The sequence below is a fragment of the Thalassophryne amazonica genome, chromosome 11 (assembly GCF_902500255.1).
Source record: "Thalassophryne amazonica chromosome 11, fThaAma1.1, whole genome shotgun sequence".
Classification (NCBI taxonomy): Eukaryota; Metazoa; Chordata; class Actinopteri; order Batrachoidiformes; family Batrachoididae; genus Thalassophryne; species Thalassophryne amazonica.
The window spans coordinates 1247963-1275842 of NC_047113.1; the positions used below are offsets into that span (position 1 = coordinate 1247963).

The 27880-nt window shown below is 43.4% G+C and overlaps 1 protein-coding gene across 1 annotated transcript in view; it reads right to left on the reverse strand.

Annotated features, from left to right (window-relative positions):
• The window catches only part of zgc:66433 (uncharacterized protein LOC321250 homolog), a 213371-nt gene extending 186034 nt beyond the window's left edge, over positions 1–27337 (reverse strand). The window contains exon 1 of the mRNA XM_034181214.1: positions 26862–27337. Within this exon, the coding sequence (XP_034037105.1) occupies positions 26862–26896 (35 nt within the window). The 5' untranslated portion in view covers positions 26897–27337. The remainder of the gene's footprint in view (positions 1–26861) is intronic.
• Between the last annotated feature and the right edge of the window lie 543 nt (positions 27338–27880).

Below are 27880 nucleotides of genomic sequence, written 5' to 3' on the forward strand. Positions count from 1 at the left end.
CTGGTGTGATTTATACATGTTTTTTCATCTTCAAAAGACTTTTTTTTGGCAGGTACTACTTACAGTATACTCTGGTGTGACTTGTACTATGAAAAATACAGCAGTTATGTAAGTTATATTGAAATCCTGTGGGTTTTTTTTGTTTGTTTGTTTGTTTTTTAAAAATGTACACTACAATAATGCTCCACACAAAAGCTTGGCTTAGGCCAATTCAGCAATAAGAATTATAACTGACTATCAGAGATACCCAGCTTCACCCGGGTGAAAACAGCCAATAATTACAGAGTGGACATTAAATATACCATCGGCTAATTTGGCAGAACCTCAGGATAAACCAGTTACAATTTACAACTGTAAATGGTCATCAAAACATACATTCATATCTTTCTGAACTCTTCCGCATCAAACTCCATCATGCCAATGTTTACAATGCTCACAAACATTAAGTTTCTTAAATATTTATTATGGCCACGCTTAAAACTTCAGTTATCTTTATAATTTTATTACTGGTAAGTTTTAGATTTGACTGACATTAGATATACTCATTATCTCACAGGAATATACCACAATTATCTGGGAACTACTTTTTGGCAGGAATTCATCAAGCACGTGAATAGAATACCCAGAAACTGGAGAGTTGTTTGGCCATAACGAGATCGTCCACGTTTATCCTGCCGTACGCTAAGCTAGTGGCTCTGGTGAGTGTGTGCAGTCAACCATAAAACAAACACTTGGCTTTTGTACACACATAAAAGATTAAACTGCAGCATTTTTTGAGAAGGTTATATGCTGAATGTAATCTTGAGAGTTAAGTGAACTGCAGATAGTTCTTCTTCTTCTTCTGTTTTATATCCAACCTGCTGTATGCTCAGATAGGACATACAGAACTGCAGTGTTTGTGTGTTACCAACACTTTCTTTATTCCCACAATAACTTTAACAGAACTAACTGGTAGAGCCCGACCGATATGGATTTTTTGAGCCTGATGCCGATAACGATATTTGGATGAAAAAAAATGCCGATAATCGATAAATCAGCTGATTTGCCGATAGCCGATAAATCAGCCGATATTATTATTATTTTTTTTTTTAATGAATAAAATGTTCTTTTTTGGACCCTTAACAAAAAAGGTATGAGCTAAAAGCTGAAGCTTTGTCCTCATACTGATTAACTTTATAACAGAGATGAATTTTCAAGTTCAAAAAATGCAATCAAGAATTAAACCTTTGTGAAATTAGCAAATACATATCCTTCAAAAGAGTTGTGAAATACATCTGATCTTGTACCTCTTGTTGCTGCAACTTAGATATAGGTTATATTACAGGTAGAAAAACTTTTTCAGTTGCAGACAAGTAATTGTGAGAGGAAAGAAACACAAACACTAAGGAAACATTATTTTCACAAGACTCCTTTATTTTTCTATTCTGCAACTTTCAAGAACAAAAAAACTTTCAAACAACCATAGTGCAAGCAGAGGTTGGTTTTAGTGCTGGTAGAACATTTTAACAAGAAAACATGAACCCTGATATAACATGGGAGGAAACTATCATATAACAGTAAAATAAGATTCTTTTCACAAGACCCTGTAGTATGTTTGTGCAATTTTCAAGAACAGTAACAAAGAACTGTCCAGTACAATAAAAAAAAAAAAAAAAATCTGTGCAAAGTTGTATTAATCTCTAAGGAAAAGATAAATAACATTACAAAAAAACCTCAACTCTACAAAAGTTATTAAACAAATCTTGAAACATTTGCCCTTCATTCTTGGTCCCTTTGGGTGGAAATCAAAAACCTATTTTTATTCTCTTTGCTATGAGTAAATTTTATTTTATGTTTTATTCTTTTACTTCTGTTTTTAATTAGGTATTTGAATTTTTTTTATTTTATTTTAATTTTTTTATGTTGAACTGTTCTGTGTGAGGCACCTTGAGATGGCTTTTGTTGTAATTTGGTGCTTTATAAGCTGATTACATTGAAACTGAACAACATTTTATTGAGTCTTAAAGTAAATAAATATGAAATTGGTTACTGGATCCTTAAACTCTGGACATAATAAACTCTACATGGTGGATCCTTGATCTCTGGACATAAACAGAAATAAAATCTGTTAGTTTTTGTCAAAAACATTTCCTTTCAGACATTATTAGTGGCATGAATGTATTTCCATACCTATGAGCTGAGCTCTACAGCTCATAGACGTCTCATTTTTGGAGGAAAAAACATTTTAGTCGATTGTAGTTTATTGTCTGTATTGCAACATTTGTAAGAGGTGTCATTTTATTTAAAGCGGCGATTCGTTTTGAAGTTATTAATTCTGAGCGGACTCTGTTTCAGCACAGAACCGCACAGCGTTTAAAGCTGTGACAAAGGAACGGAGGACGATTCTCGTTTGTTGACTGCAACAAGACAAGAGCCCCAGTTAATGACTTTAATACACACAAAAATGACTCATGATATTTTAATGGCTTTCAGAGGGGTTAAAAAGCGGACTTACCACTTCTGAAGAGCAGCAAATCAAAGAGCCACGAGCCATTGAATCGAAGCACTGCTTCAGTGATTCACGCTTCAAACTGGAGTCGCGCTGCAGAAACGGTTGATCACATGGTCCAAAATAAGCGTAACGGTCCAAAATTATATCGTAACAGGCCGTAACGTAAGGCGAACGGCAGTAATTCCCAGAACCCTTCCGGACAACGAGTGAATCTGAAAATTTTTTCATGCTAGAAATAAGGTCTACACAACGTGGGCTTAATAAAAAGTGTGACCGACGCAACGAAGCACATTTGACACATTACTACATAAACTGAGTTAATGAAACTGAGTTGAACTGAAACAGGAGAAATGTGGGGTAAATGTAATCGCAAAGTTGTTACAAACAACATCCTTATAAACTTACTTGTATGCTTTTGTCAGCCAATCAGTGCAGTGTGACGGCAAACTATGGGGGCTGGTGATTAACACATTTAAGCAGGGGTGTAAGCAGCTCTCAGATGAATGGAGTCAGAGCTCCATCTACTGGACAAACGGTGCAAGTACATTTTACATTGCCGACAAAAACTTTATTTCAGTAACTGTTCTGTTTGTGAGAAATTATCGGTGTTTTATCAGCAAAATTTCAGCTGATGGTGAGTACTTTGAAAAGGGCTTATATCGGCCGATAATATCGGCCAGCCGATATATTGGTCGGGCTCTACTAAGTGGATTATTTTTGTATAAATGATCAGGTTTCAACTCTCACCAATTACCCCCCCAAAAAACAAAGATAAATTAAATAAAACCGGAAAAAAAAAAAAATCAATATTTTGTGATGCTCTACATAAATTACAAACCTTTCAGCTTTAAATTTTGACTGCAGAATCTTGTATTCTTTATTTATGAAAACCCACTGGTTCAGTCAGCAACACAACTGGTTGTGTTTGCTTCCAAATGGCAGAGTTACACAAAACGCAAAAGACTTATCTGCCAAAGTGATCAACCCCAACATGAAGCCAAGTGAATACCACGGTACAGATTATTGGTGGGGGACGCTCGGTGTACAAGTGTGCCACCTTGGATTTTTTGGTTTTGTTTCCTGGCGCTCCAGATTAAAAAACCTAGAAGTTCTTGGCAGCATTGTAAATGTGGATTTCTTCCAAATGGCTTTGTTTTCCAGTGTTCAAGAACGTTTGAGGCATATCTGGATCTACCACAAAATGTAATACTGCTAAATTCTATCAGCTACTTTTCACATCAACTCTGCACTGCAGACACTGCAGGAGGTAAAAAAAACAAACTTGAGTGTATTTTTCCTCATCAACAGGAATTCACTGTGCCTGGCACAAAACAGGGGCTGACTGTTTCCCACAAAACGCTGAAAGGAGAACTTAGTGTCCCAGTCCAGGATATATGACTCTCCTCATTTGGACAAGTACTACTGCAATCCAGCAGGAACAAGATGAAACAACGTGGGATGTGACCTCCAAAAAACAGCCACATACAACTGTGGTCAGAAGTTTACATCCATTTATTGTGGACATGACTGTAATGGACATATTAGTCTTTCGATTATTAGTTTGAACTGTCCTTTTCTTGAGACAGAATGATTGTACAATCTACATATTTAACAGACAGAAATATAATCAAATGCTTCCACGTTTGCCACAAAGAATGGTCAAACATCCAAGAAGAATTCTGATAGAAGTTTACTGGTGGCTCCCACAAGTGCCTGGTCAAGGCAAAACTTGCCAAGAGTCATTCAACCAAATTTTAGCTGTGAATTATGTACCATGTTGACCATATGCTAATTGCAGGAAACCCAAAATAAATTTCACATCAAATTCTAGGGTGTTTTTTTCTATTAAAAATGCATTTTATATAATCATTCTGCACCAGAAAAAAAGCAACAGTTCAAAGAAATAAATCCCAATATGGCTATAATATCTATGTGAATGTCTAACCACAACTGTATCTGCACTGCAATTTAAAGAACAAACTTAATTTTTCACTGCCAAGGAAGCTGCCAAGTACGATAGACTGTTACACCTCTATTCTACAGGGTGCCATTCTATTACAACTGGCCACTATACAAACAAAGTGCAAAAACAGGATGAAACCGCTTACTCCGGCTTGGCTGCTACAGGTGGGCTTATAAAATGCAAACCTGGCAACCCACTGGAAAATGAAAGCAAGGAGCTGCGCCCAGCTATGACCTCAAAACGCTGCTTCTGCTTCAAATTTTTACCCCAATGGAGCACAATCAAACATGTTTATAGACATTCGAACATGACTGAAGCTGTTAAGACTATGAACACCTGGAATTTACGAAGCACAAGCAACAATTTGGTGAATCTAGATGAAATTTCTGAACAGCTCAAATCCCCCCCCCCCCCCCCCCCCCCCCCCATCCCTGATTTAAAATCTGGTGCTGATGGCCTTAACTACTACGTATACCAAGTTTGTTCAAGATTGACAAAGACGAATCAAGAAGTTATCATGATGCTTCCAAACATACCCTGATTTGCTATTCAGAATGAAACGGGAAGGAACGGCCCTCTGTGGAATAGCCCCAACACAAGATCGCAAACCAGATCCAACCCCAAAACAATTTCTGTAAAAGGTAGACAAGAAACAACAAGAGCAATCAGAGATTTCTGACGTCCACCAGTCCTGATCCGGATCACCTCCAAAATTCAGTGGAGTGAGTCTTCCATACCCTAACATCTATCTGTGGTGGAAAATTGATGAGAATCCATGAAGTAGTTGTGACATAATCCTTCAAAGCCTATATAAACAAAATTTTGATCCAGAGTCCGGATCTGGATCACCTCCAAAACTTAACAGAGTCTTTCATGGTGTAATATGTATCTGTGTTGAAAATGTAGTTAAAATCCATACAGTAGTTTTGACGTAATCTTGCTCACACACAGACAGACAAATAAATAAACACAGATGATTTTATTATGTCCTTGGCAGATGTAATAAAATTTTTTAAAGCACATTATGACCCCATTAAAAATTCACTGCAAAAAATTATTATTTGTCCATTTTGAATGATCCAAATCTTTTATTTCAGACACAATAAGAGGAATAAACTGGGCTAATACAGACAGGGGTGCCGGAAAGTGGAGAATAAGGAGAAGAATTTTAGGGGCCCATGAATGACACGTGCCCAGAGAGGCTCCTAATACAATTACAATACTGATAAAATAATATGGTGGGAAGCCCAGTAAGATTTCTTTTCATGGGGCTCAAAATCCCTGGCGGTGCCCCTGGATACAGACTTGACAGAGTTGGTGTACAATAAATTTGAGACAACTGTTACCCATTCCGCTTGGGAGAGTGTCAGTCCTGTATTTTGGATAGGGTGTGATACTGGCCAAGATAACTGGACTGGGATGCTGTGACCTGTGGATATTTTCCTTTAGGTGAGTTGAATATTTATTTCACAGTTTGAGTTTCGACCAGCGTTTCCCAGTTATGGTCCTCGGTAGGGCTGTGCAATTAACCGAATTTCGATCGTGATATCGATATTTGTATCAAAATATCGCAAACCCACTCAGTCTGAAATCTCCCACTTTTTGGATATATGCGAAGTCCCAGTTTGCCCAACGGAGTTTAGTTCTGCAGCTTTATCGAGGTGAGAATAATGTAAAAATAAAACGTGACGTTTACTGAACTGTGAAGGTTTAATGATCGGCTAACGTTAGCTTAGCTTTTTAGCACAGTTGATCTGAGTGAACGCTTTAATTTGTAAATGGTTCACTCTTTTTTATTTTTACCAAATAAAGCTACAGCTTTTTTCAGACACCACAAAAGCTTAACTTTAAATAACTTATTTTTTCGGGCGTTTTTTTTTTTTTCCATCGTTTTTTTCCCCTTTTTTTATATATAAAACTGTTTAGTGTTTCTTTATATTTAAAGAAATATTTTATTTGTCCTAATCAGGAATATTTGCTGTGCAGACAACCAAACTTCCATTGATGAGCTGAACACCACGAAGTCCAGTCGAAAGAAAACATCTCTGCTCTTCAAAATAGGACAAAAGTGTCTTTCAGCAAAACCACCAGAGTTCAAAGCTGCAGAAGAGACCTTCATCTGGTCCATCCAGCAGAACATCACCTGCTTCTAAATAAAAGGCTCTTTTATTATTTTTAAAAAAGCTGTTTCATTTTATATTTTAACAACAAATGAACAGATAAAATTCTCCAAAAGGAGATAAGGAGATGTGGTCAAGGGAATGATGGCAAAAACACAAACTAATGAACATAAATTGAAACAAAAACAATGCAGCCGCACTATGTCCTAGTAGCACAAGTCAGGGAGATGCCCAAAGACACTGACCAACTGGTCAGTGACAACAGGGAAAGGAGAGGAAAACAGAAAAATATATAATATGATATTTTTAATATTTATTTTATTCATTTTATGTTTTATACAGGTAAGGTACAGTACATTTTCAATTTGGAGGTTTTGTGCACACTGTCTATAACAATTTTTTGTTTTTAGAGTGAGAGAAATGCTGAATAAATGCATTGTGTAACTTAAAAAAAAAAATAATCGTTTGAATAATCGTGGTTTCAGTATTTACCTAAATAATCGTGATACTGATTTTTTCCATAATCAAGCAGCCCTAGTCCTTGGGATCCAAAGTACTGCATATTTTCCAGTTCTCTGTGCTCTAACTGCACATGAGCCAAATCAGGTGTGATCCATTTTTCAGCCAGGCACCGATTGGCCGATCACACTTGGCTGAGCCAAAATGTTCAGAGTAGATCAGGGACAAATGAAAAATATACAATGCCTTGGGTCCTGAGGAACAGGATTGGGAAACACTGTTCAAGACATTCAAATGTCTAGGTTAGTCAAGAACATCTGAACAAATACATTTATTAACAGATTAGTTGTTTTAAGACAGGGAAACATGCACGTGATTGATATGGTATCAGCAGGGTATGTATGCATCTTTCCCTTATAAAACAATACAATATGCATCTATACATAGATGCATATTCGTGGTCATTATTTTGCAACGTTTCAAAATTTTCCAACTGATGAGAAAACATGCTGTGTAGAATTTTGTTTGTATAAATTGATTTTTAGAGGTAGCTCAAAAGCACTGAACTTTTGCTATTTTCTGCTATATAACACTAAAATTGATTGTCTATTCATATTGGTTCATTGTTAGAATCCTAGGGGAGACTGAAGGTTCCAGTATCTGCCTTGTATCGGATAACAAAACAGGATCAAGATTTAAAAATAAATTTGCTTTTGATTTTTGGTATTTTCTTAAAGACAGAACACTCTGGTCTGTCTGAGACCTGTGACTGTGTCTTCATGATCTTATTTTGCCAAGAGTTTTGTGCCTCACTGAAACTACAGACGTTGTGACTCAGTGTTTCAATGTTAATCAAAGTTAAAAAACATTGTAGTTTCCAAACCATAAAGACTTTAACAAGTACAGTTTACAGAACGTAGAAACTGCATATACTGTACAAACAGCATAACTGATAAAATGTGACAAGTGGTTGGAAATAATCTGGTTAGATCTTCAGCAGGAATCAGACAATGGAAAGGCTGTGCAAAAATAATCCAAGAAATAAAGAATGCCTGTAAAAAAGCTGCAAAAACTCAAAGGTATCGCCACTCGGAAATAAATGAACGCAGGATTTATGTGGCAGTGCCAACTGTTTCAGTCAGAGTGCGAAGTGATTCCTCTGACAAATAAGCAAAGGGGAGAGCAAGAATATCAGTGCCACAAGACACCCCAGCCTTATGTGGGGGGGGGGGCAAAAACGTCAGGTGAAGTGTAGAAATGTTTTTGAGTATGTACACACACTGGGAATTGTTGAAGACAGGTACCTAATTTACAGCTATGCTGACGCAGCCAAAGGTTCTAACACGTCTAACATGCCTCAACATCTTCTTGATCATCACCAATCCCTGCCTGCCCAGAGGTAAACATTCACTTGCAAAGTTTCAAAATGATTCAAATCAATATGAAGCAACTCACTAAAGCACTAGGTTTACAAAGATTTTTCACAACCTCACTGGACTTTTGAGAAACACAATCAAACAGATGTGGTACTTTTACATAGTTTGTATTTACATATTGAAAAACAGCACTTGAAACATTCTACAGACATTGGCATCGACAGTACATGTGATGAGGTAACACGCTACCCTACTATTTAAAAATAGGATTTTGTCTTATTTTTTTCTCCTCAAGGTTTTATTTTTCCACAGTAATTATAATTATTGCAAAATAATAATTATTAATACAATCAGTGAAAAACACTTTTTGGGGAAGGGGATGTTCCATCTCTGTAGACCTGCACAGTAATTCAGCCAATAAGCATAAATCTTTCAAAAGAAAAAAAAAAACTATCATCATTCATATAATCACATAACATACCTACCAGCCAAACGACATTTAGGGCCCCTTCACACATAGGACGAATAAGTACAAATCAGAGCGAATCACGGCGGAACAGCTCGTATGAGCTAACCATGAAAACATCGAGCCGACGGGCAGGCGTGAACGATCCCACTGCAATGGTTTCATGCACATAAACACAGTGTGAGCAGCTGCAGCATGCGTAATCACATCGTGCAGCTGCTGTGAAAAAAAATTAAAAAATACATGCCACCCATGGGTTTCGACCCCAATTGCCAGCCAGAAACTTTACCACTGTGCTACCATCGCTGTTCTGTAAATGGTCCGGAAAAGTGCCTGAAATCAACAAAGACAATGACGAGGTGCACACAGCCACTGCAGTCTGGCGCAAAGTTGAAAGATGTTTTATGTATCTCCACGTGAGGACAGCAGGCACAGACACACGCCTCACTGAGGAATGTTGTAAGTTGATGTCCTTCAAAACACAGTACGTGTTCTCCAGCTGGGACGTCCAGGGTCCAGGAGCAGAGATCAAATATATATATCGTTTCTCAAAACTCAATACGATACGCATCACTGGACCTCAGACACTCAATTATCTTAATACTGCTTATGTTGCTTGCATGAATTGAAGTGTGTGACGTTAATGTATGATGCATCAGGATTCGTTTGCACATTTGCAGCGATTAAAGTAAAAAAAAAAGCTGACTAAAATTGTTTTTGATGCTCAAATTATAAGCCGTTGACCTTTTCATCGAAACCCTTTTGTGATCATGTCCTAGGATTTAAGGTAAAATAAGGCAGAGGCAGCTACGAAAACAATGCAAAACAACAGAAACCTTTTAATAAAACGCAATGTTAAAATACCTTCGGCCATATGAGCATAAAAACAGGAAACAGGATGTGACCTTTTGACCCCTTAAAATAGGTCATGTTTAGCCATCTTTGAACCTGTCCAAAGTCTGTGTCCCAAGAATGTTCTCTGTGAATTTGAAGACCCAGGCAGTAATAGGACTGGATTTATGGCCTAGTTCAAAAATAATGAAGTCAAAGTGTGACATAAGCATTAAAATTTAAAAGTGGTCTTTTTTTGTGAAAAAAAGTTTCATTGTTATCATTTTAGATGTGGTTACATATCAGAGTTTCAATATTTCTATTGGTCTCAGTTCAGTCATTGCTAGAAATTATGAGTGCATATAAACTATAATGTGCTCGAACGTAACGCTTGTGACAACAGTTGGTATCTTCTTTAGTCTGCAGAAGCCTGAAACAAAGAAATTCTGTCCATTAGTTCCTGGTATTATTGAACAAGTAATATAATTATTCTGTTGAAGCAGAGTAGGAGATATAGCTAAGGTTTTGACACAAATAAATCAAGGACTTATTCTCAGCGTTATGCTTGCCACAGTTTTACCTTGCTTTAGAAACATGATGTTTTTTCTAGGAAATGACATTTCTACCTTTACAAAAATGTATTAGTGTGTTAGTATGAAGCACAAACAAACAAACATTACAACGATACTGTTGTGTGGGCCGCTGAAGAGGAGGTACTGCTGGCCCAACACCACCAGAGGGCGCCCTGCTTGGAGTGCGGGCTCCAAGCACGAGAGGGCGCCAGACCTAGAAGAAGTGACAGCTGTCATTCATCCCCTGCCCCAGCTGTCACTCGTTCATCATCATCACCACCATACGAGGGCTGTCAATAAAGTTACGGTCCTTTTTATTTTTTTCAAAAACTATATGGATTTCATTCATATGTTTTTACGTCAGACATGCTTGAACCCTCGTGCGCATGCGTGAGTTTTTCCACGCCTGTCGGTGACGTCATTCGCCTGTGAGCACTCCTTGTGGGAGGAGTCGCCCAGCCCCTCGTCGGAATACCTTTGTCTGAGAAGTTGCTGAGAGACTGGCGCTTTGTTTGATCAAAATTTTTTCTAAACCTGTGAGACACATCGAAGTGGACACGGTTCGAAAAATTAAGCTGGTTTTCAGTGAAAATTTTAACGGCTGATGAGAGATTTTGAGGTGATTCTGTCGCTTTAAGGACTTCCCACGGTGCGAGACGTCGCTCAGCGCTCTCAGGCAGCGTCATCAGCCTGTTTCAAGCTTAAAACCTCCACATTTCAGGCTCTATTGATCCAGGACGTCGTGAGAGAACAGAGAAGTTTCAGAAGAAGTCGGTTTCAGCATTTTATCCGGATATTCCACTGTTAAAAGAGATTTTTTTAATGAAAGACGTGCGGACGGGTCCGCGCGTCGGGACGCAGCCGCCGCGACGCTCCGCCACAGGAAAAACACCTCTGTTGAAAGCCTTAAGGACAAGTTGGAACATGTCCTGCCTGTTAAACAATTTCTCATATACTCACTCCACTGAAAGCCATCAAAAGCCGCCTGGATTTTACAAATGGTTATCAACACGGAGGTGTTTTTCCTGTGCCGCCACACCGCGTCGGCTGCGTCCCGACGCGCGGATCCGTCCGCACGTCTTTCATTAAAAAAATCTCCTTTAACAGTGGAATATCCGGATAAAATGCTGAAACCGACTTCTTCCGAAACTTCTCTGTTCTCTCACGACGTCCTGGATCAATAGAGCCTGAAATGTGGAGGTTTTCAGCTTGAACAGGCTGATGACGCTGCCTGAGAGCGCTGCACGACGTCTCGCACCGTGAAAAGTCCTTAAAGCGACAGAATCACCTCAAAATCTCTCATCAGCTGTTAAAATTTTCACTGAAAACCAGCTTAATTTTTCGAACCATGTCCACTTCGATGTGTCTCACAGGTTTAGAAAAAATTTTGATCAAACAACGCGCCGGTCTCTCAGCAACTTCTCAGACAAAGGAATTCCGACGAGGGGCTGGACGACTCCTCCCACAAGGAGTGCTCACAGGCGAATGACGTCACCGACAGGCGTGGAAAAACTCACGCATGCGCACGAGGGTTCAAGCATGTCTGACGTAAAAACATATGAATGAAATCCATATAGTTTTTGAAAAAAATAAAAAGGACCGTTACTTTATTGACAGCCCTCGTAAAAGCCGGACTGCAACTCCACCTCCTCGCCGAGAAATCGACTACCATTCCTGAGGTAATCCTTCTCTGCAGTATTTGGATTAATCCACGTTTTGATCTCTGTTTGCAGCCGTTTATTCCTGTGGGACAGTTTTGTCGGAGTGGCGTGTTGTGGGAACCGCGACGTCTTCGCCTCCCACTCCCTCCAGATAAGTGACTGACAGGAGCTGCTTGAGTGTATGATTGGAGGTGGAGGTGCTCCCTCCCATCAGTGCTGGACTGTGTATTACTGAGTGTGCGGACTCACACTCACACATCCTGTTTTTGCTTTCTGCCAGCAGTGCCAGGGTCGACAGCCGGGAACAGAGGCCACCTGGGGACTCGGGACTTGGCGGCTCCGGTGTTCTTCAGACCGTTGGTGGTGGAAGCCTGGTGCTAATTGACTGTGCATATTTTCTGTGTCTTTTCGTTGTGTAGTGTCACAACGTTAAATTGTTACCTTTTGGTTTAGTCATTGTCCGTTCATTTGCGCCGCCTGTTGTGGGTCCGTGCTACGACACCTTCACAACAGGATTTCTCGGCCATCGTCATGGACTCCGAGGGGCGTCAACCCAAGCTTGAACGGCCAATGGAAGAACCAGGAGCGCAGGCGTCAGCAGGAGGCGTGTTGAGTGAGCTGCAGCAGATCTTAACCGCCTTCACGGCTCGGTTAGACTTAGTGACCGAGCAGAATGTCCTCCTTAATCGGAGGGTGGAGGCTCTCACCGCCAGGGTGGAAGCGCACGAGCAGGGCGCTGCTGCAGCCGCTCCTCTGGCTGGTCCTGGGCCTGTATCAGACGTTCCACTGGTCGTTCAACGAACCCCCCCACCGTCCCCTGAAGCATACATAAGCCCTCCGGAACCGTACGGGGGCTGTGTCGAGACGTGCGCGGACTTCCTCATGCAGTGTTCGCTCGTCTTTTCACAGCGCCCTGTCATGTACGCATCAGACGCTAGCCGGGTGGCTTATGTGATCAATTTGCTTCGAGGAGAGGCACGCGCATGGGCTACGGCGCTTTGGGAGCAGAATTCACGGCTCCTAACGTCTTATACTGGGTTTGTACGGGAGTTCAAACAAGTGTTTGATCATCCCAACAGAGGCGAGACCGCTTCGAACGTGCTGCTGTCGATGAGACAGGGGCGCCGTAGCGCAGCCGAGTATGCAGTCGACTTCCGCATCGCGGCAGCGAGGTCCGGCTGGAATAACGTTGCGCTCCGCGCCGCCTTTGTAAATGGACTGTCACCGGTCCTCAAGGAGCACCTACTGGCTAAGGAGGAACCGCGGGATTTTGACGGGCTTATTGATTTAGTTATACGCTTAGACAACCGCTTAAACGAGCATCATCGGGAGCAGGCCGGGGGGCGTGACCGGGCACGAGCCGTCCCTCCTCCTTCCGGTTCCGACAAAGTGACGTCGTCCCCACGCTTCACTGCCAGAGAGCTCCGTGTGGCTACAGCTCCCCCTGCTGAGGAGGCTATGGACATGAGCAGGGCCAAAGTAAAAACAAACATCAGACAAAGGAGACTGGCCCGCGGGGAGTGTTTTATCTGCGGCTCATGTGAGCACATGCAGAGGGACTGCCCTAAACGGTCAAACTACAACGCCCGTCCTTAGAAACTGGGCTAAGGGTGGGCCATAATACGCACGCGGGAAAACCCCGCAAATCTGCACGAATCCCAGTAACAATCCTGAGTGGGGATTTAACCCTTCATGCCCCAGCACTATTAGACACAGGGTCGGAAGGGAATCTGCTGGACAGCAGATGGGCAAAGGAAGTAGGGCTCCCCCTGGTGGCTCTGCCGGCACCATTGCAGGTGCGAGCACTAGACGGCACCCTGCTTCCATTAATCACACATCAGACTCAACCAATGACTTTGGTTGTGTCTGGGAATCACAGGGAGGAGATAGTGTTCCACGTCACACCATCTACTTCCCGAGTGATTTTGGGCTTTCCATGGATGGTGAAGCACAATCCCCGGATTGATTGGCCGTCTGGGGTTGTGACGCAGTGGAGCGAAACCTGCCACCGGGAGTGCCTAGGATCCTCGGTTCCTCCCGGCACTACTGCTAATGAGGAGGTCAAAGTCCCCCCCAATCTATCGGCGGTGCCAAAGGAGTACCATGATCTTGCTGACGTTTTCAGCAAAGATCTGGTGCTCACTCTTCCCCCGCACCGACCGTATGATTGTGCCATCGATTTGGTCCCGGGCGCTGAGTACCCGTCCAGCAGGCTGTACAACCTCTCACGTCCGGAACGCGAATCAATGGAGACCTACATCCGGGACTCCTTAGCTGCCGGGCTGATCCGAAACTCCACCTCCCCGATGGGTGCTGGTTTCTTTTTTGTGGGCAAGAAAGACGGCGGACTCCGTCCATGCATTGATTACAGAGGGCTGAACGAGATCACGGTTCGCAACCGATACCCGTTGCCCCTGTTGGATTCTGTGTTTACGCCCCTGCATGGAGCCCAAATTTTCACTAAATTGGATCTTAGAAACGCGTACCACCTGGTTCGGATCCGGGAGGGAGACGAATGGAAGACGGCGTTTAACACCCCGTTAGGTCACTTTGAGTACCTGGTCATGCCGTTCGGCCTCACCAACGCCCCCGCGACGTTCCAAGCTTTGGTAAACGACGTCTTGCGGGACTTCCTGCATCGGTTCGTCTTCGTATATCTGGACGATATACTCATCTTCTCCCCGGACCCTGAGACCCATGTCCAGCATGTACGTCAGGTCCTACAGCGGTTGTTGGAGAATCGGCTGTTTGTGAAGGGCGAGAAGTGCGAGTTCCACCGCACTTCTTTGTCCTTCTTGGGGTTCATAATCTCCTCCAACTCCGTCGCCCCTGATCCGGCCAAGGTTGCGGCGGCGAGAGATTGGCCCCAACCGATAAGCCGTAGGAAACTACAGCAGTTCCTCGGCTTTGCAAATTTCTATAGGAGGTTCATCAAAGGTTACAGTCAGGTAGTTAGCCCCCTGACTGCCCTGACCTCCACCAAAGTCCCCTTCACGTGGTCGGATCGGTGCGAAGCCGCGTTCCAGGAGTTGAAACGCCGGTTCTCGACTGCACCAGTTCTGGTGCAGCCTGATCCTGATCGCCAGTACGTAGTTGAAGTGGACGCCTCTGACTCAGGGATAGGAGCCGTGCTGTCCCAGGGCGTGGAGGCTGATAAGGTTCTCCATCCTTGTGCCTTTTTTTCCCGCAGGTTGACCCCAGCTGAACGGAACTATGACGTCGGCAATCGGGAACTCCTCGCGGTGAAGGAGGCTCTTGAAGAGTGGAGACACCTGCTGGAGGGGGCGTCGTTGCCCTTCACGGTTTTCACGGACCATCGGAACCTGGAGTACATCCGGACCGCCAAGCGGCTGAACCCCAGGCAAGCCCGCTGGTCTCTGTTCTTCAGGCGCTTTGACTTCCAGATCACATACCGCCCCGGGACCAAGAACCAAAAACCAGATGCATTGTCCCGGGTGCATGAAGAAGAAGCCAAAGCGGAGTTGTCGAACCCCACCGAGACCATCATCCCCGAGTCCACTGTCGTGGCCACCCTCACCTGGGACGTGGAGAAGACTGTCCGGGAGGCCCTGACAAGAAGCCCGGACCCGGGGACCGGCCCCAAGAACAGACTATACGTCCCACCAGAGGCAAGAGCTGCCATCTTGGACTTCTGTCATGGGTCCAAGCTGTCCTGTCATCCCGGAGTACGCAGGACCGTGGCAGTAGTCCAGCAGCGCTTCTGGTGGGCGTCCCTGGAAACCGACGTCCGGGACTACGTCCAGGCCTGTACCATCTGCGCCAGGGGTAAGGCGGACCACCGGAGGACGACGGGACTCCTCCATCCCCTGCCAGTGCCTCATCGCCCCTGGTCTCACATCAATCAATCAATCAATTCAATCAATTTTTTTATATAGCGCCAAATCACAACAAACAGTTGCCCCAAGGCGCTTTATATTGTAAGGCAAGGCCATACAATAATTATGTAAAACCCCAACGGTCAAAACGACCCCCTGTGAGCAAGCACTTGGCTACAGTGGGAAGGAAAAACTCCCTTTTAACAGGAAGAAACCTCCAGCAGAACCAGGCTCAGGGAGGGGCAGTCTTCTGCTGGGACTGGTTGGGGCTGAGGGAGAGAACCAGGAAAAAGACATGCTGTGGAGGGGAGCAGAGATCGATCACTAATGATTAAATGCAGAGTGGTGCATACAGAGCAAAAAGAAAAAGAAACAGTGCATCATGGGAACCCCCCAGCAGTCTACGTCTATAGCAGCATAACTAAGGGATGGTTCAGGGTCACCTGATCCAGCCCTAACTATAAGCTTTAGCAAAAAGGAAAGTTTTAAGCCTAATCTTAAAAGTAGAGAGGGTGTCTGTCTCCCTGATCTGAATTGGGAGCTGGTTCCACAGGAGAGGAGCCTGAAAGCTGAAGGCTCTGCCTCCCATTCTACTCTTACAAACCCTAGGAACTACAAGTAAGCCTGCAGTCTGAGAGCGAAGCGCTCTATTGGGGTAATATGGTACTACGAGGTCCCTAAGATAAGATGGGACCTGATTATTCAAAACCTTATAAGTAAGAAGAAGAATTTTAAATTCTATTCTAGAATTAACAGGAAGCCAATGAAGAGAGGCCAATATGGGTGAGATATGCTCTCTCCTTCTAGTCCCCGTCAGTACTCTAGCTGCAGCATTTTGAATTAACTGAAGGCTTTTTAGGGAACTTTTAGGACAACCTGATAATAATGAATTACAATAGTCCAGCCTAGAGGAAATAAATGCATGAATTAGTTTTTCAGCATCACTCTGAGACAAGACCTTTCTGATTTTAGAGATATTGCGTAAATGCAAAAAAGCAGTCCTACATATTTGTTTAATATGCACTTTGAATGACATATCCTGATCAAAAATGACTCCAAGATTTCTCACAGTATTACTAGAGGTCAGGGTAATGCCATCCAGAGTAAGGATCTGGTTAGACACCATGTTTCTAAGATTTGTGGGGCCAAGTACAATAACTTCAGTTTTATCTGAGTTTAAAAGCAGGAAATTAGAGGTCATCCATGTCTTTATGTCTGTAAGACAATCCTGCAGTTTAGCTAATTGGTGTGTGTCCTCTGGCTTCATGGATAGATAAAGCTGGGTATCATCTGCGTAACAATGAAAATTTAAGCAATACCGTCTAATAATACTGCCTAAGGGAAGCATGTATAAAGTGAATAAAATTGGTCCTAGCACAGAACCTTGTGGAACTCCATAATTAACTTTAGTCTGTGAAGAAGATTCCCCATTTACATGAACAAATTGTAATCTATTAGACAAATATGATTCAAACCACCGCAGCGCAGTGCCTTTAATACCTATGGCATGCTCTAATCTCTGTAATAAAATTTTATGGTCAACAGTATCAAAAGCAGCACTGAGATCTAACAGAACAAGCACAGAGATGAGTCCACTGTCCGAGGCCATAAGAAGATCATTTGTAACCTTCACTAATGCTGTTTCTGTACTATGATGAATTCTAAAACCTGACTGAAACTCTTCAAATAGACCATTCCTCTGCAGATGATCAGTTAGCTGTTTTACAACTACCCTTTCAAGAATTTTTGAGAGAAAAGGAAGGTTGGAGATTGGCCTATAATTAGCTAAGATAGCTGGGTCAAGTGATGGCTTTTTAAGTAATGGTTTAATTACTGCCACCTTAAAAGCCTGTGGTACATAGCCAACTAACAAAGATAGATTGATCATATTTAAGATCGAAGCATTAAATAATGGTAGGGCTTCCTTGAGCAGCCTGGTAGGAATGGGGTCTAATAAACATGTTGATGGTTTGGATGAAGTAACTAATGAGAATAACTCAGACAGAACAATCGGAGAGAAAGAGTCTAACCAAATACCGGCATCACTGAAAGCAGCCAAAGATAACGATACGTCTTTGGGATGGTTATGAGTAATTTTTTCTCTAATAGTTAAAATTTTGTTAGCAAAGAAAGTCATGAAGTCATTACTAGTTAAAGTTAATGGAATACTCAGCTCAATAGAGCTCTGACTCTTTGTCAGCCTGGCTACAGTGCTGAAAAGAAACCTGGGGTTGTTCTTATTTTCTTCAATTAGTGATGAGTAGAAAGATGTCCTAGCTTTACGAAGGGCTTTTTTATAGAGCAACAGACTCTTTTTCCAGGCTAAGTGAAGATCTTCTAAATTAGTGAGACGCCATTTCCTCTCCAACTTACGGGTTATCTGCTTTAAGCTACGAGTTTGTGAGTTATACCACGGAGTCAGACACTTCTGATTTAAAGCTCTCTTTTTCAGAGGAGCTACAGCATCCAAAGTTGTCTTCAATGAGGATGTAAAACTATTGACGAGATACTCTATCTCCCTTACAGAGTTTAGGTAGCTACTCTGCACTGTGTTGGTATATGGCATTAGAGAACATAAAGAAGGAATCATATCCTTAAACCTAGTTACAGCGCTTTCTGAAAGACTTCTAGTGTAATGAAACTTATTCCCCACTGCTGGGTAGTCCATCAGAGTAAATGTAAATGTTATTAAGAAATGATCAGACAGAAGGGAGTTATCAGGGAATACTGTTAAGTCTTCTATTTCCATACCATAAGTCAGAACAAGATCTAAGATATGATTAAAGTGGTGGGTGGACTCATTTACTTTTTGAGCAAAGCCAATAGAGTCTAATAATAGATTAAATGCAGTGTTGAGGCTGTCATTCTCAGCATCTGTGTGGATGTTAAAATCGCCCACTATAATTATCTTATCTGAGCTAAGCACTAAGTCAGACAAAAGGTCTGAAAATTCACAGAGAAACTCACAGTAACGACCAGGTGGACGATAGATAATAACAAATAAAACTGGTTTTTGGGACTTCCAATTTGGATGGACAAGACTAAGAGACAAGCTTTCAAATGAATTAAAGCTCTGTCTGGGTTTTGGATTAATTAATAAGCTGGAATGGAAGATTGCTGCTAATCCTCCACCCCGGCCCGTGCTACGAGCATTCTGACAGTTAGTGTGACTCGGGGGTGTTGACTCATTTAAACTAACATATTCATCCTGCTGTAACCAGGTTTCTGTTAGGCAGAATAAATCAATATGTTGATCAATTATTATATCATTTACCAACAGGGACTTAGAAGAGAGAGACCTAATGTTTAATAGACCACATTTAACTGTTTTAGTCTGTGGTGCAGTTGAAGGTGCTATATTATTTTTTCTTTTTGAATTTTTATGCTTAAATAGATTTTTGCTGGTTATTGGTAGTCTGGGAGCAGGCACCGTCTCTACGGGGATGGGGTAATGAGGGGATGGCAGGGGGAGAGAAGCTGCAGAGAGGTGTGTAAGACTACAACTCTGCTTCCTGGTCCCAACCCTGGATAGTCACGGTTTGGAGGATTTAAGAAAATTGGCCAGATTTCTAGAAATGAGAGCTGCTCCATCCAAAGTGGGATGGCTGCCGTCTCTCCTAACAAGACCAGGTTTTCCCCAGAAGCTTTGCCAATTATCTATGAAGCCCACCTCATTTTTTGGACACCACTCAGACAGCCAGCAATTCAAGGAGAACATGCGGCTAAACATGTCACTCCCGGTCTGATTGGGGAGGGGCCCAGAGAAAACTACAGAGTCCGACATTGTTTTTGCAAAGTTACACACCGATTCAATGTTAATTTTAGTGACCTCCGATTGGCGTAACCGGGTGTCATTACTGCCGACGTGAATTACAATCTTACCAAATTTACGCTTAGCCTTAGCCAGCAGTTTCAAATTTCCTTCAATGTCGCCTGCTCTGGCCCCCGGAAGACAATTGACTATGGTTGCTGGTGTCGCTAACTTCACATTTCTCAAAACAGAGTCGCCAATAACCAGAGTTTGATCCTCGGCGGGTGTATCGTCGAGTGGGGAAAAACGGTTAAAGATGTGAACGGGTTGGCGGTGTACACGGGGCTTCTGTTTAGGGCTACGCTTCCTCCTCACAGTCACCCAGTCGGCCTGCTTTCCCGGCTGCTCGGGATCTGCCAGGGGGGAACTAACGGCGGCTAAGCTACCTTGGTCCGCACCGACTACAGGGGCCTTGCTAGCTGTAGAATTTTCCACGGTGCGGAGCCGAGTCTCCAATTCGCCCAGCCTGGCCTCCAAAGCTACGAATAAGCTACACTTATTACAAGTACCATTACTGCTAAAGGAGGCCGAGGAATAACTAAACATTTCACACCCAGAGCAGAAAAGTGCGGGAGAGACAGGAGAAGCCGCCATGCTAAATCGGCTAAGAGCTAGTAGCTACGCTAAGCTAGCGGATTCCTAAAAACACGCAAAGCGAATAATGTGTAAATAATTTAGAGGTGATTCAGCAGAAGGAGTGCTTTAGTTAAGGCACGTAAAGATTACACTGGGAAACAAATCGTAATCTAGATAACTAGATCAATCTAACTGCGCAGATCAAACAGCTAACAGATACAGAAAAACACCGCTGTGCTCCGGAACAAGAAGTGATACAATACCGCAGTGAGAGCCGACCACCAGTAGAGTCAAGTAAAAAAGTAAAAAAAAAAAATAAAAAGGTAAAAAAGTAAAAAAGTCTTGAAAAAGACTATTAGTTCAAAGTCCAAAGCAGCAGGTAGCAGTCTCTGTGTAAACAGTCCCAACAGAGAGCCAAAATTCTGATCAGCCTGGACTTCGTCACGGGCCTCCCGCCGTCCCAGGGCAACACCGTGATTCTCACGATAGTGGACCAGTTCTCCAAGGCGGCCCACTTCATGGCCCTCCCGAAGCTCCCGACGGCCCAGGAGACAGCAGACCTCCTGGTCCACCACGTCATGTGGCTGCATGGGATACCGTCGGACGTTGTCTCGGATCGGGGCCCCCAGTTCTCTTCACAGGTGTGGAAGAGTTTCTGTAAGGAGCTGGGGGCCACCGTAAGTCTCTCGTCCGGGTACCACCCCCAGACCAACGGCCAGGCAGAGCGGACTAATCAGGAGTTAGACCAAGCCCTCCGATGTGTCACCTCCGCGCATCCGGCGGCCTGGAGTCACCATCTAGCCTGGATCGAGTATGCCCACAACAGCCAAGTTTCGTCTGCTACCGGCCTCTCCCCTTTTGAGGCATGTTTAGGGTACCAGCCCCCGTTGTTCCCGTTGGTGGAGGGAGAGGTCGGTGTGCCCTCGGTCCAGGCCCACCTCAGGAGGTGCCGCCGGGTGTGGCGGGCCGCCCGCTCTGCATTGGTAAAGGCCCGGACGAGGGCTAAGGCCCATGCGGACCGCCGGCGTTCCCCGGCCCCCACATACCAGCCTGGGCAGGAGGTGTGGCTTTCGACCAAGGACATCCCTCTGTCTGTCGCCTCCCCTAAATTGAAAGACAGATTCATCGGACCATTTAAGATCCTCAAGATCATCAACCCGGCCGCAGTGAAGCTTCGACTCCCGGCTTCACTGCGGATTCACCCCGTCTTTCATGTTTTCCGTCTCAAGCCACACCACACCTCGCCCCTCTGTACTCCGGGACCACCGCCGCCTCCTGCCCGGCTCATCGACGGGGAGCCTGCTTGGACAGTGCGCAGGCTCCTGGACGTCCGTCGTAAGGGCCGGGGTTTCCCATATCTGGTGGACTGGGAGGGGTATGGACCTGAGGAACGCTCCTGGGTGAAGAGGAGCTTCATCCTGGACCCGGCCCTCCTGGCCGATTTCTACGCAAGACATCCGGACAAGCCTGGTCGGACGCCAGGAGGCGCCCGTTGAGGGGGGGGTCCTGTTGTGTGGGCCGCTGAAGAGGAGGTACTGCTGGCCCACCACCACCAGAGGGCGCCCTGCTTGGAGTGCGGGCTCCAAGCACGAGAGGGCGCCAGACCTAGAAGAAGTGACAGCTGTCATTCATCCCCTGCCCCAGCTGTCACTCGTTCATCATCATCATCACCATAAAAGCCGGACTGCAACTCCACCTCCTCGCCGAGAAATCGACTACCATTCCTGAGGTAATCCTTCTCTGCAGTATTTGGATTAATCCACGTTTTGATCTCTGTTTGCAGCCGTTTATTCCTGTGGGACAGTTTTGTCGGAGTGGTGTGTTGTGGGAACCGCGACGTCTTCGCCTCCCACTCCCTCCAGATAAGTGACTGACAGGAGCTGCTTGAGTGTATGATTGGAGGTGGAGGTGCTCCCTCCCATCAGTGTTGGACTGTGTATTACTGAGTGTGCGGACTCACACTCACACATCCTGTTTTTGCTTTCTGCCAGCAGTGCCAGGGTCGACAGCCGGGAACAGAGGCCACCTGGGGACTCGGGACTTGGCGGCTCCGGTGTTCTTCAGACCGTTGGTGGTGGAAGCCGTGTGGAGTACGGCTTCTCTCTCGTCGGGGGGGTCTCCTATCTTCGAGCCTGCCACACATCACCTGGTGCTAATTGACTGTGCATATTTTCTGTGTCTTTTCGTTGTGTAGCGTCACAACATTAAATTGTTACCTTTTGGTTTAGTCATTGTCCGTTCATTTGCGCCCCCTGTTGTGGGTCCGTGCTACGACACCTTCACAACAGATACAAGGTTATTTCTTTAACATTCAACTTTAAATGATAACACTAAATATCAGTGTCACACAAAATTGATGAAAAAAGTGCTATTTTGGGGGTAAATTTCATGCATATCTCTGGAACCGTGAGGAATTTTTCCATGAAATTTTCAGTACCTGTCAAAGAGACTATAGGCAACTCTCAGATAAATCTGGATGGTGCTAAATAAAATAACGGCTTGTTCATGACAAATGCAATACAAATCAGCAGTTAGGCTTCATTATTTTTGAACTAGGTCTTATGCTGAGCACAGACAGACAGACGGACAGATGCAAAGTCTTTGCAATACCCGATGGCCATATACAGGTGAACATCGTTAATTCACACAAGCTGAGGTCCACAAAATCGAGCTGTGAGTTATCTAAAACTGTGAGTTGATGAGGTTGACCAAAAACATACAGTAGTCTTTATACCATAGTCCAGATTTTCATGGTCCACAAATCGACTGTGAGTAAAGTCAAAGTGTGAGTTACACATCAATCAATCAATCAATCAATTTTTTTATATAGCGCCAAATCACAACAAACAGTTGCCCCAAGGCGCTTTATATTGTAAGGCAAGGCCATACAATAATTATGTAAAACCCCAACGGTCAAAACGACCCCCTGTGAGCAAGCACTTGGCTACAGTGGGAAGGAAAAACTCCCTTTTAACAGGAAGAAACCTCCAGCAGAACCAGGCTCAGGGAGGGGCAGTCTTCTGCTGGGACTGGTTGGGGCTGAGGGAGAGAACCAGGAAAAAGACATGCTGTGGAGGGGAGCAGAGATCAATCACTAATGATTAAATGCAGAGTGGTGCATACAGAGCAAAAAGAGAAAGAAACAGTGCATCATGGGAACCCCCCAGCAGTCTACGTCTATAGCAGCATAACTAAGGGATGGTTCAGGGTCACCTGATCCAGCCCTAACTATAAGCTTTAGCAAAAAGGAAAGTTTTAAGCCTAATCTTAAAAGTAGAGAGGGTGTCTGTCTCCCTGATCTGAATTGGGAGCTGGTTCCACAGGAGAGGAGCCTGAAAGCTGAAGGCTCTGCCTCCCATTCTACTCTTACAAACCCTAGGAACTACAAGTAAGCCTGCAGTCTGAGAGCGAAGCGCTCTATTGGGGTGATATGGTACTACGAGGTCCCTAAGATAAGATGGGACCTGATTATTCAAAACCTTATAAGTAAGAAGAAGAATTTTAAATTCTATTCTAGAATTAACAGGAAGCCAATGAAGAGAGGCCAATATGGGTGAGATATGCTCTCTCCTTCTAGTCCCCGTCAGTACTCTAGCTGCAGCATTTTGAATTAACTGAAGGCTTTTTAGGGAACTTTTAGGACAACCTGATAATAATGAATTACAATAGTCCAGCCTAGAGGAAATAAATGCATGAATTAGTTTTTCAGCATCACTCTGAGACAAGACCTTTCTAATTTTAGAGATATTGCGTAAATGCAAAAAAGCAGTCCTACATATTTGTTTAATATGCGCTTTGAAGGACATATCCTGATCAAAAATGACTCCAAGATTTCTCACAGTATTACTAGAGGTCAGGGTAATGCCATCCAGAGTAAGGATCTGGTTAGACACCATGTTTCTAAGATTTGTGGGGCCAAGTACAATAACTTCAGTTTTATCTGAGTTTAAAAGCAGGAAATTAGAGGTCATCCATGTCTTTATGTCTGTAAGACAATCCTGCAGTTTAGCTAATTGGTGTGTGTCCTCTGGCTTCATGGATAGATAAAGCTGGGTATCATCTGCGTAACAATGAAAATTTAAGCAATACCGTCTAATAATACTGCCTAAGGGAAGCATGTATAAAGTGAATAAAATTGGTCCTAGCACAGAACCTTGTGGAACTCCATAATTAACTTTAGTCTGTGAAGAAGATTCCCCATTTACATGAACAAATTGTAATCTATTAGACAAATATGATTCAAACCACCGCAGCGCAGTGCCTTTAATACCTATGGCATGCTCTAATCTCTGTAATAAAATTTTATGGTCAACAGTATCAAAAGCAGCACTGAGGTTCAACAGAACAAGCACAGAGATGAGTCCACTGTCCGAGGCCATAAGAAGATCATTTGTAACCTTCACTAATGCTGTTTCTGTACTATGATGAATTCTAAAACCTGACTGAAACTCTTCAAATAGACCATTCCTCTGCAGATGATCAGTTAGCTGTTTTACAACTACCCTTTCAAGAATTTTTGAGAGAAAAGGAAGGTTGGAGATTGGCCTATAATTAGCTAAGATAGCTGGGTCAAGTGATGGCTTTTTAAGTAATGGTTTAATTACTGCCACCTTAAAAGCCTGTGGTACATAGCCAACTAACAAAGATAGATTGATCATATTTAAGATCGAAGCATTAAATAATGGTAGGGCTTCCTTGAGCAGCCTGGTAGGAATGGGGTCTAATAAACATGTTGATGGTTTGGATGAAGTAACTAATGAAAATAACTCAGACAGAACAATCGGAGAGAAAGAGTCTAACCAAATACCGGCATCACTGAAAGCAGCCAAAGATAACGATACGTCTTTGGGATGGTTATGAGTAATTTTTTCTCTAATAGTTAAAATTTTGTTAGCAAAGAAAGTCATGAAGTCATTACTAGTTAAAGTTAATGGAATACTCAGCTCATCCGCGAGTTAATGGGGTTCAGCTGTATTTTTGCCTCGTGTAAAAAGAAAGAATTGAGAACTTGTGCATTCATGTGGAAAACACCATCTGACTGACAGGTTAGAAGGTTTTATCCACACTTTTAGCACATGCACATGATTTTGGTGTGCATTTGAAAAAAGTAAAGCATTAATGTTCTCACCGTGAGTGTACTGGTGTCTTAGTTACTGCATTGGCTCTATGCTAACTAAGAGTTTTGTGTGTTTGAAAGAAAGCAAACCATAAAACTGTTTCTAAAAGTCACTGCAGATCTGCTGCTGTTGTTTCTTGCTTCGTCACCACGCTGAGACAATGCAAACTGTTTTAAAGCGCTCACTAAACTGAGCCACCACACAAAATAGCAGACTCACAGCTCACCACATCCAGTGCTGATATATGGAAAATATGGCAACGGGATTACCAGTACCCGTGCCGAACGTCTTACACTGGAGCTTCAATAATACCGTGACCTGGTATAGACTCCTAAACCGCAGCATACTTCGTTGAAACTACATTCCACAATGACTCTCTCTCCTCATCTGCTTTCTCCTTCTATTTAAAATGCAGCTCTTAGCAACAAGACGTCCATGGAAGTAAGACAGAATGTGACCGAACAGGGTCATCAGTCAGCCTGCAGAGTTACAGCTGTATTACTGTTCTCCTGCTGGATTAACTCGATTTACTCTCACTATGGAAAAACAGACAGTGCAAACTGGAAACTAACATTTGTCTGTAATTTTAACATTGTATGTTACTGGAAAACACTTGTGGTGTTTTTTTTTTTGTTTTTTTTTTAAATCAAACCTGCAACCCTGCAGCCACAACGTCCCAGCCACCACTTCTACCAAGTGATGTTCAAATCCTGCACTGATGCATGTGATACACTGCCAAAAACTGACCGACTGAATCACAGAGTGCCCTTCTGGTTCTTTTTTTTTTGGGGAGGGGGGGTATCAGTGCTAATTAACTAACTATCTAACTAACTAAGTTGTACAGTTCTATGGTCACTGCAGCGCTGTATAAACCCAACCAACTTAAATATTTATCTGTACACAAGCATTGTGTTGTTGTCATGATACTGGGAGCGCAAAGAACAAAAACTGAACTGAGTAACAATTCATCAACACAACTATGCAGCTGTGGCACACACACGCACACAAAAAGTTATTTTACTGCTGTTAAAGCTGAAGGCATTCATTATGTCCGTGCACTCGCACTGCCGAGCCCAGTGTCCTATATATAGCCTCACTTATTCAAAGCACGAGGGGAAAGAAAATCACTGAAAACTGCATCAGTTCAACAAAAGAACAACTTTTTAGTTCTGCAGAAGAATTTTTTAAAAACTGTAGTTGCCCCTACAGTAAAAAACAAGCAAACAAACAGAATTCTCCTGTACACAATTCCAAAGAACAAAAAGCACAAAACAAGCATATTTTGACTCATTTAACAAGCATTCATACAACTGACTATTCAAGCCAACAGTTTTCTCAAGAAACAAAAACCAAAGACTAAATACTGTATAAATTCTTGGAAAGAATACAACAAAGAAATTAAAATCAGTCATTTGACATGCAAAGATATCATAATCTAATTTTACAACAGTAAACAACAACAAAGAAACACATCACTGTGGAGTCCAACCATCATTCTACCCAAACTGAACGTGAACATACGGACAGTCCTGTTAGTCCACGCTGTAGTTTACGATGTGCTGGAACGTTTGAAGAAACTTACTTTTGGCTCTTGAAGCATCCGTACATTCCATCCATGGTGTGATGGGGTCTTTCTCCCTGCCTGAAGACTAAACTGTGCTTTTCCCCTCGTCTGTCCAAGAGAGGAACACCAAACCATCAAATTCAGCACCTCGTGGTTTTGTTCCACATCACATGAACAGGACTGATTTCTGTCTTTTAGCAACAGAGAAGATGCCAAAAACACTTTCTCTCTTCCAAGTCAAACCATCTTCTGATGTTCTGTCCCTTTTCAGCTGTGCTAAATTCTTCACACAAAACTCCTACGAGTGTAAAGCACAGGAGCAGGCCAGCGTGTACCGGTCTTAACTGATCTGGCATTCACATAACAGACCCAACGCAGGATCCAAACAGGATATGATGATCAGCCAAGAAGAAGGAGAGAATGACAGGAATCCCCTTTTCTTTGTTGTCTCCAAAAGTAGCAACGATGTGATTGTCACTTCAAAACCAACTGAGGAGCTGCTGCACGGCTCGCTCACCTCCCCATGTTCACCAGGAGGGAGGGAAGAAGAAAAAGAGGAAGGACTGAGGGAGGAGGCAGAGTGAGCAAGGACTGTCCCCTATGACCTCATCCTCCACCCTGTTCTCTCTCTTATCACAAAAGAATTGGCTGTGTGTGAACACAGTTCTTCTCTAAACTAATTGCTGCCGCACGCTGTGCAGTGTTGACCTTCTGGTGAGATGACAAACTGGAAAAGCTTCATTCAGAAGCTGAAGTGACACTCCTGACCGTGGAGTGGTTTGCTGACTACTGTCCGAGATGGAAAAGTGCTTTAAAATGAGGAACCTGCTGTGAACATCCGGCTCTCCCTGTGGACTCCACAGGCTCTGATTGGTGCTGTCCACATGGAGAGCCGGTGCCACTCTGAGGCTCGGAGGCAGCCGGGAGTGTGCAGCCCCACTCCGCCGGTCCTCCACACACATCCAGGTCCCAACACCTGTTATTTTTCATGCGGAGCAAACGGGAGCTTCGATGGCCTCAGATGAAACCCTACAGGA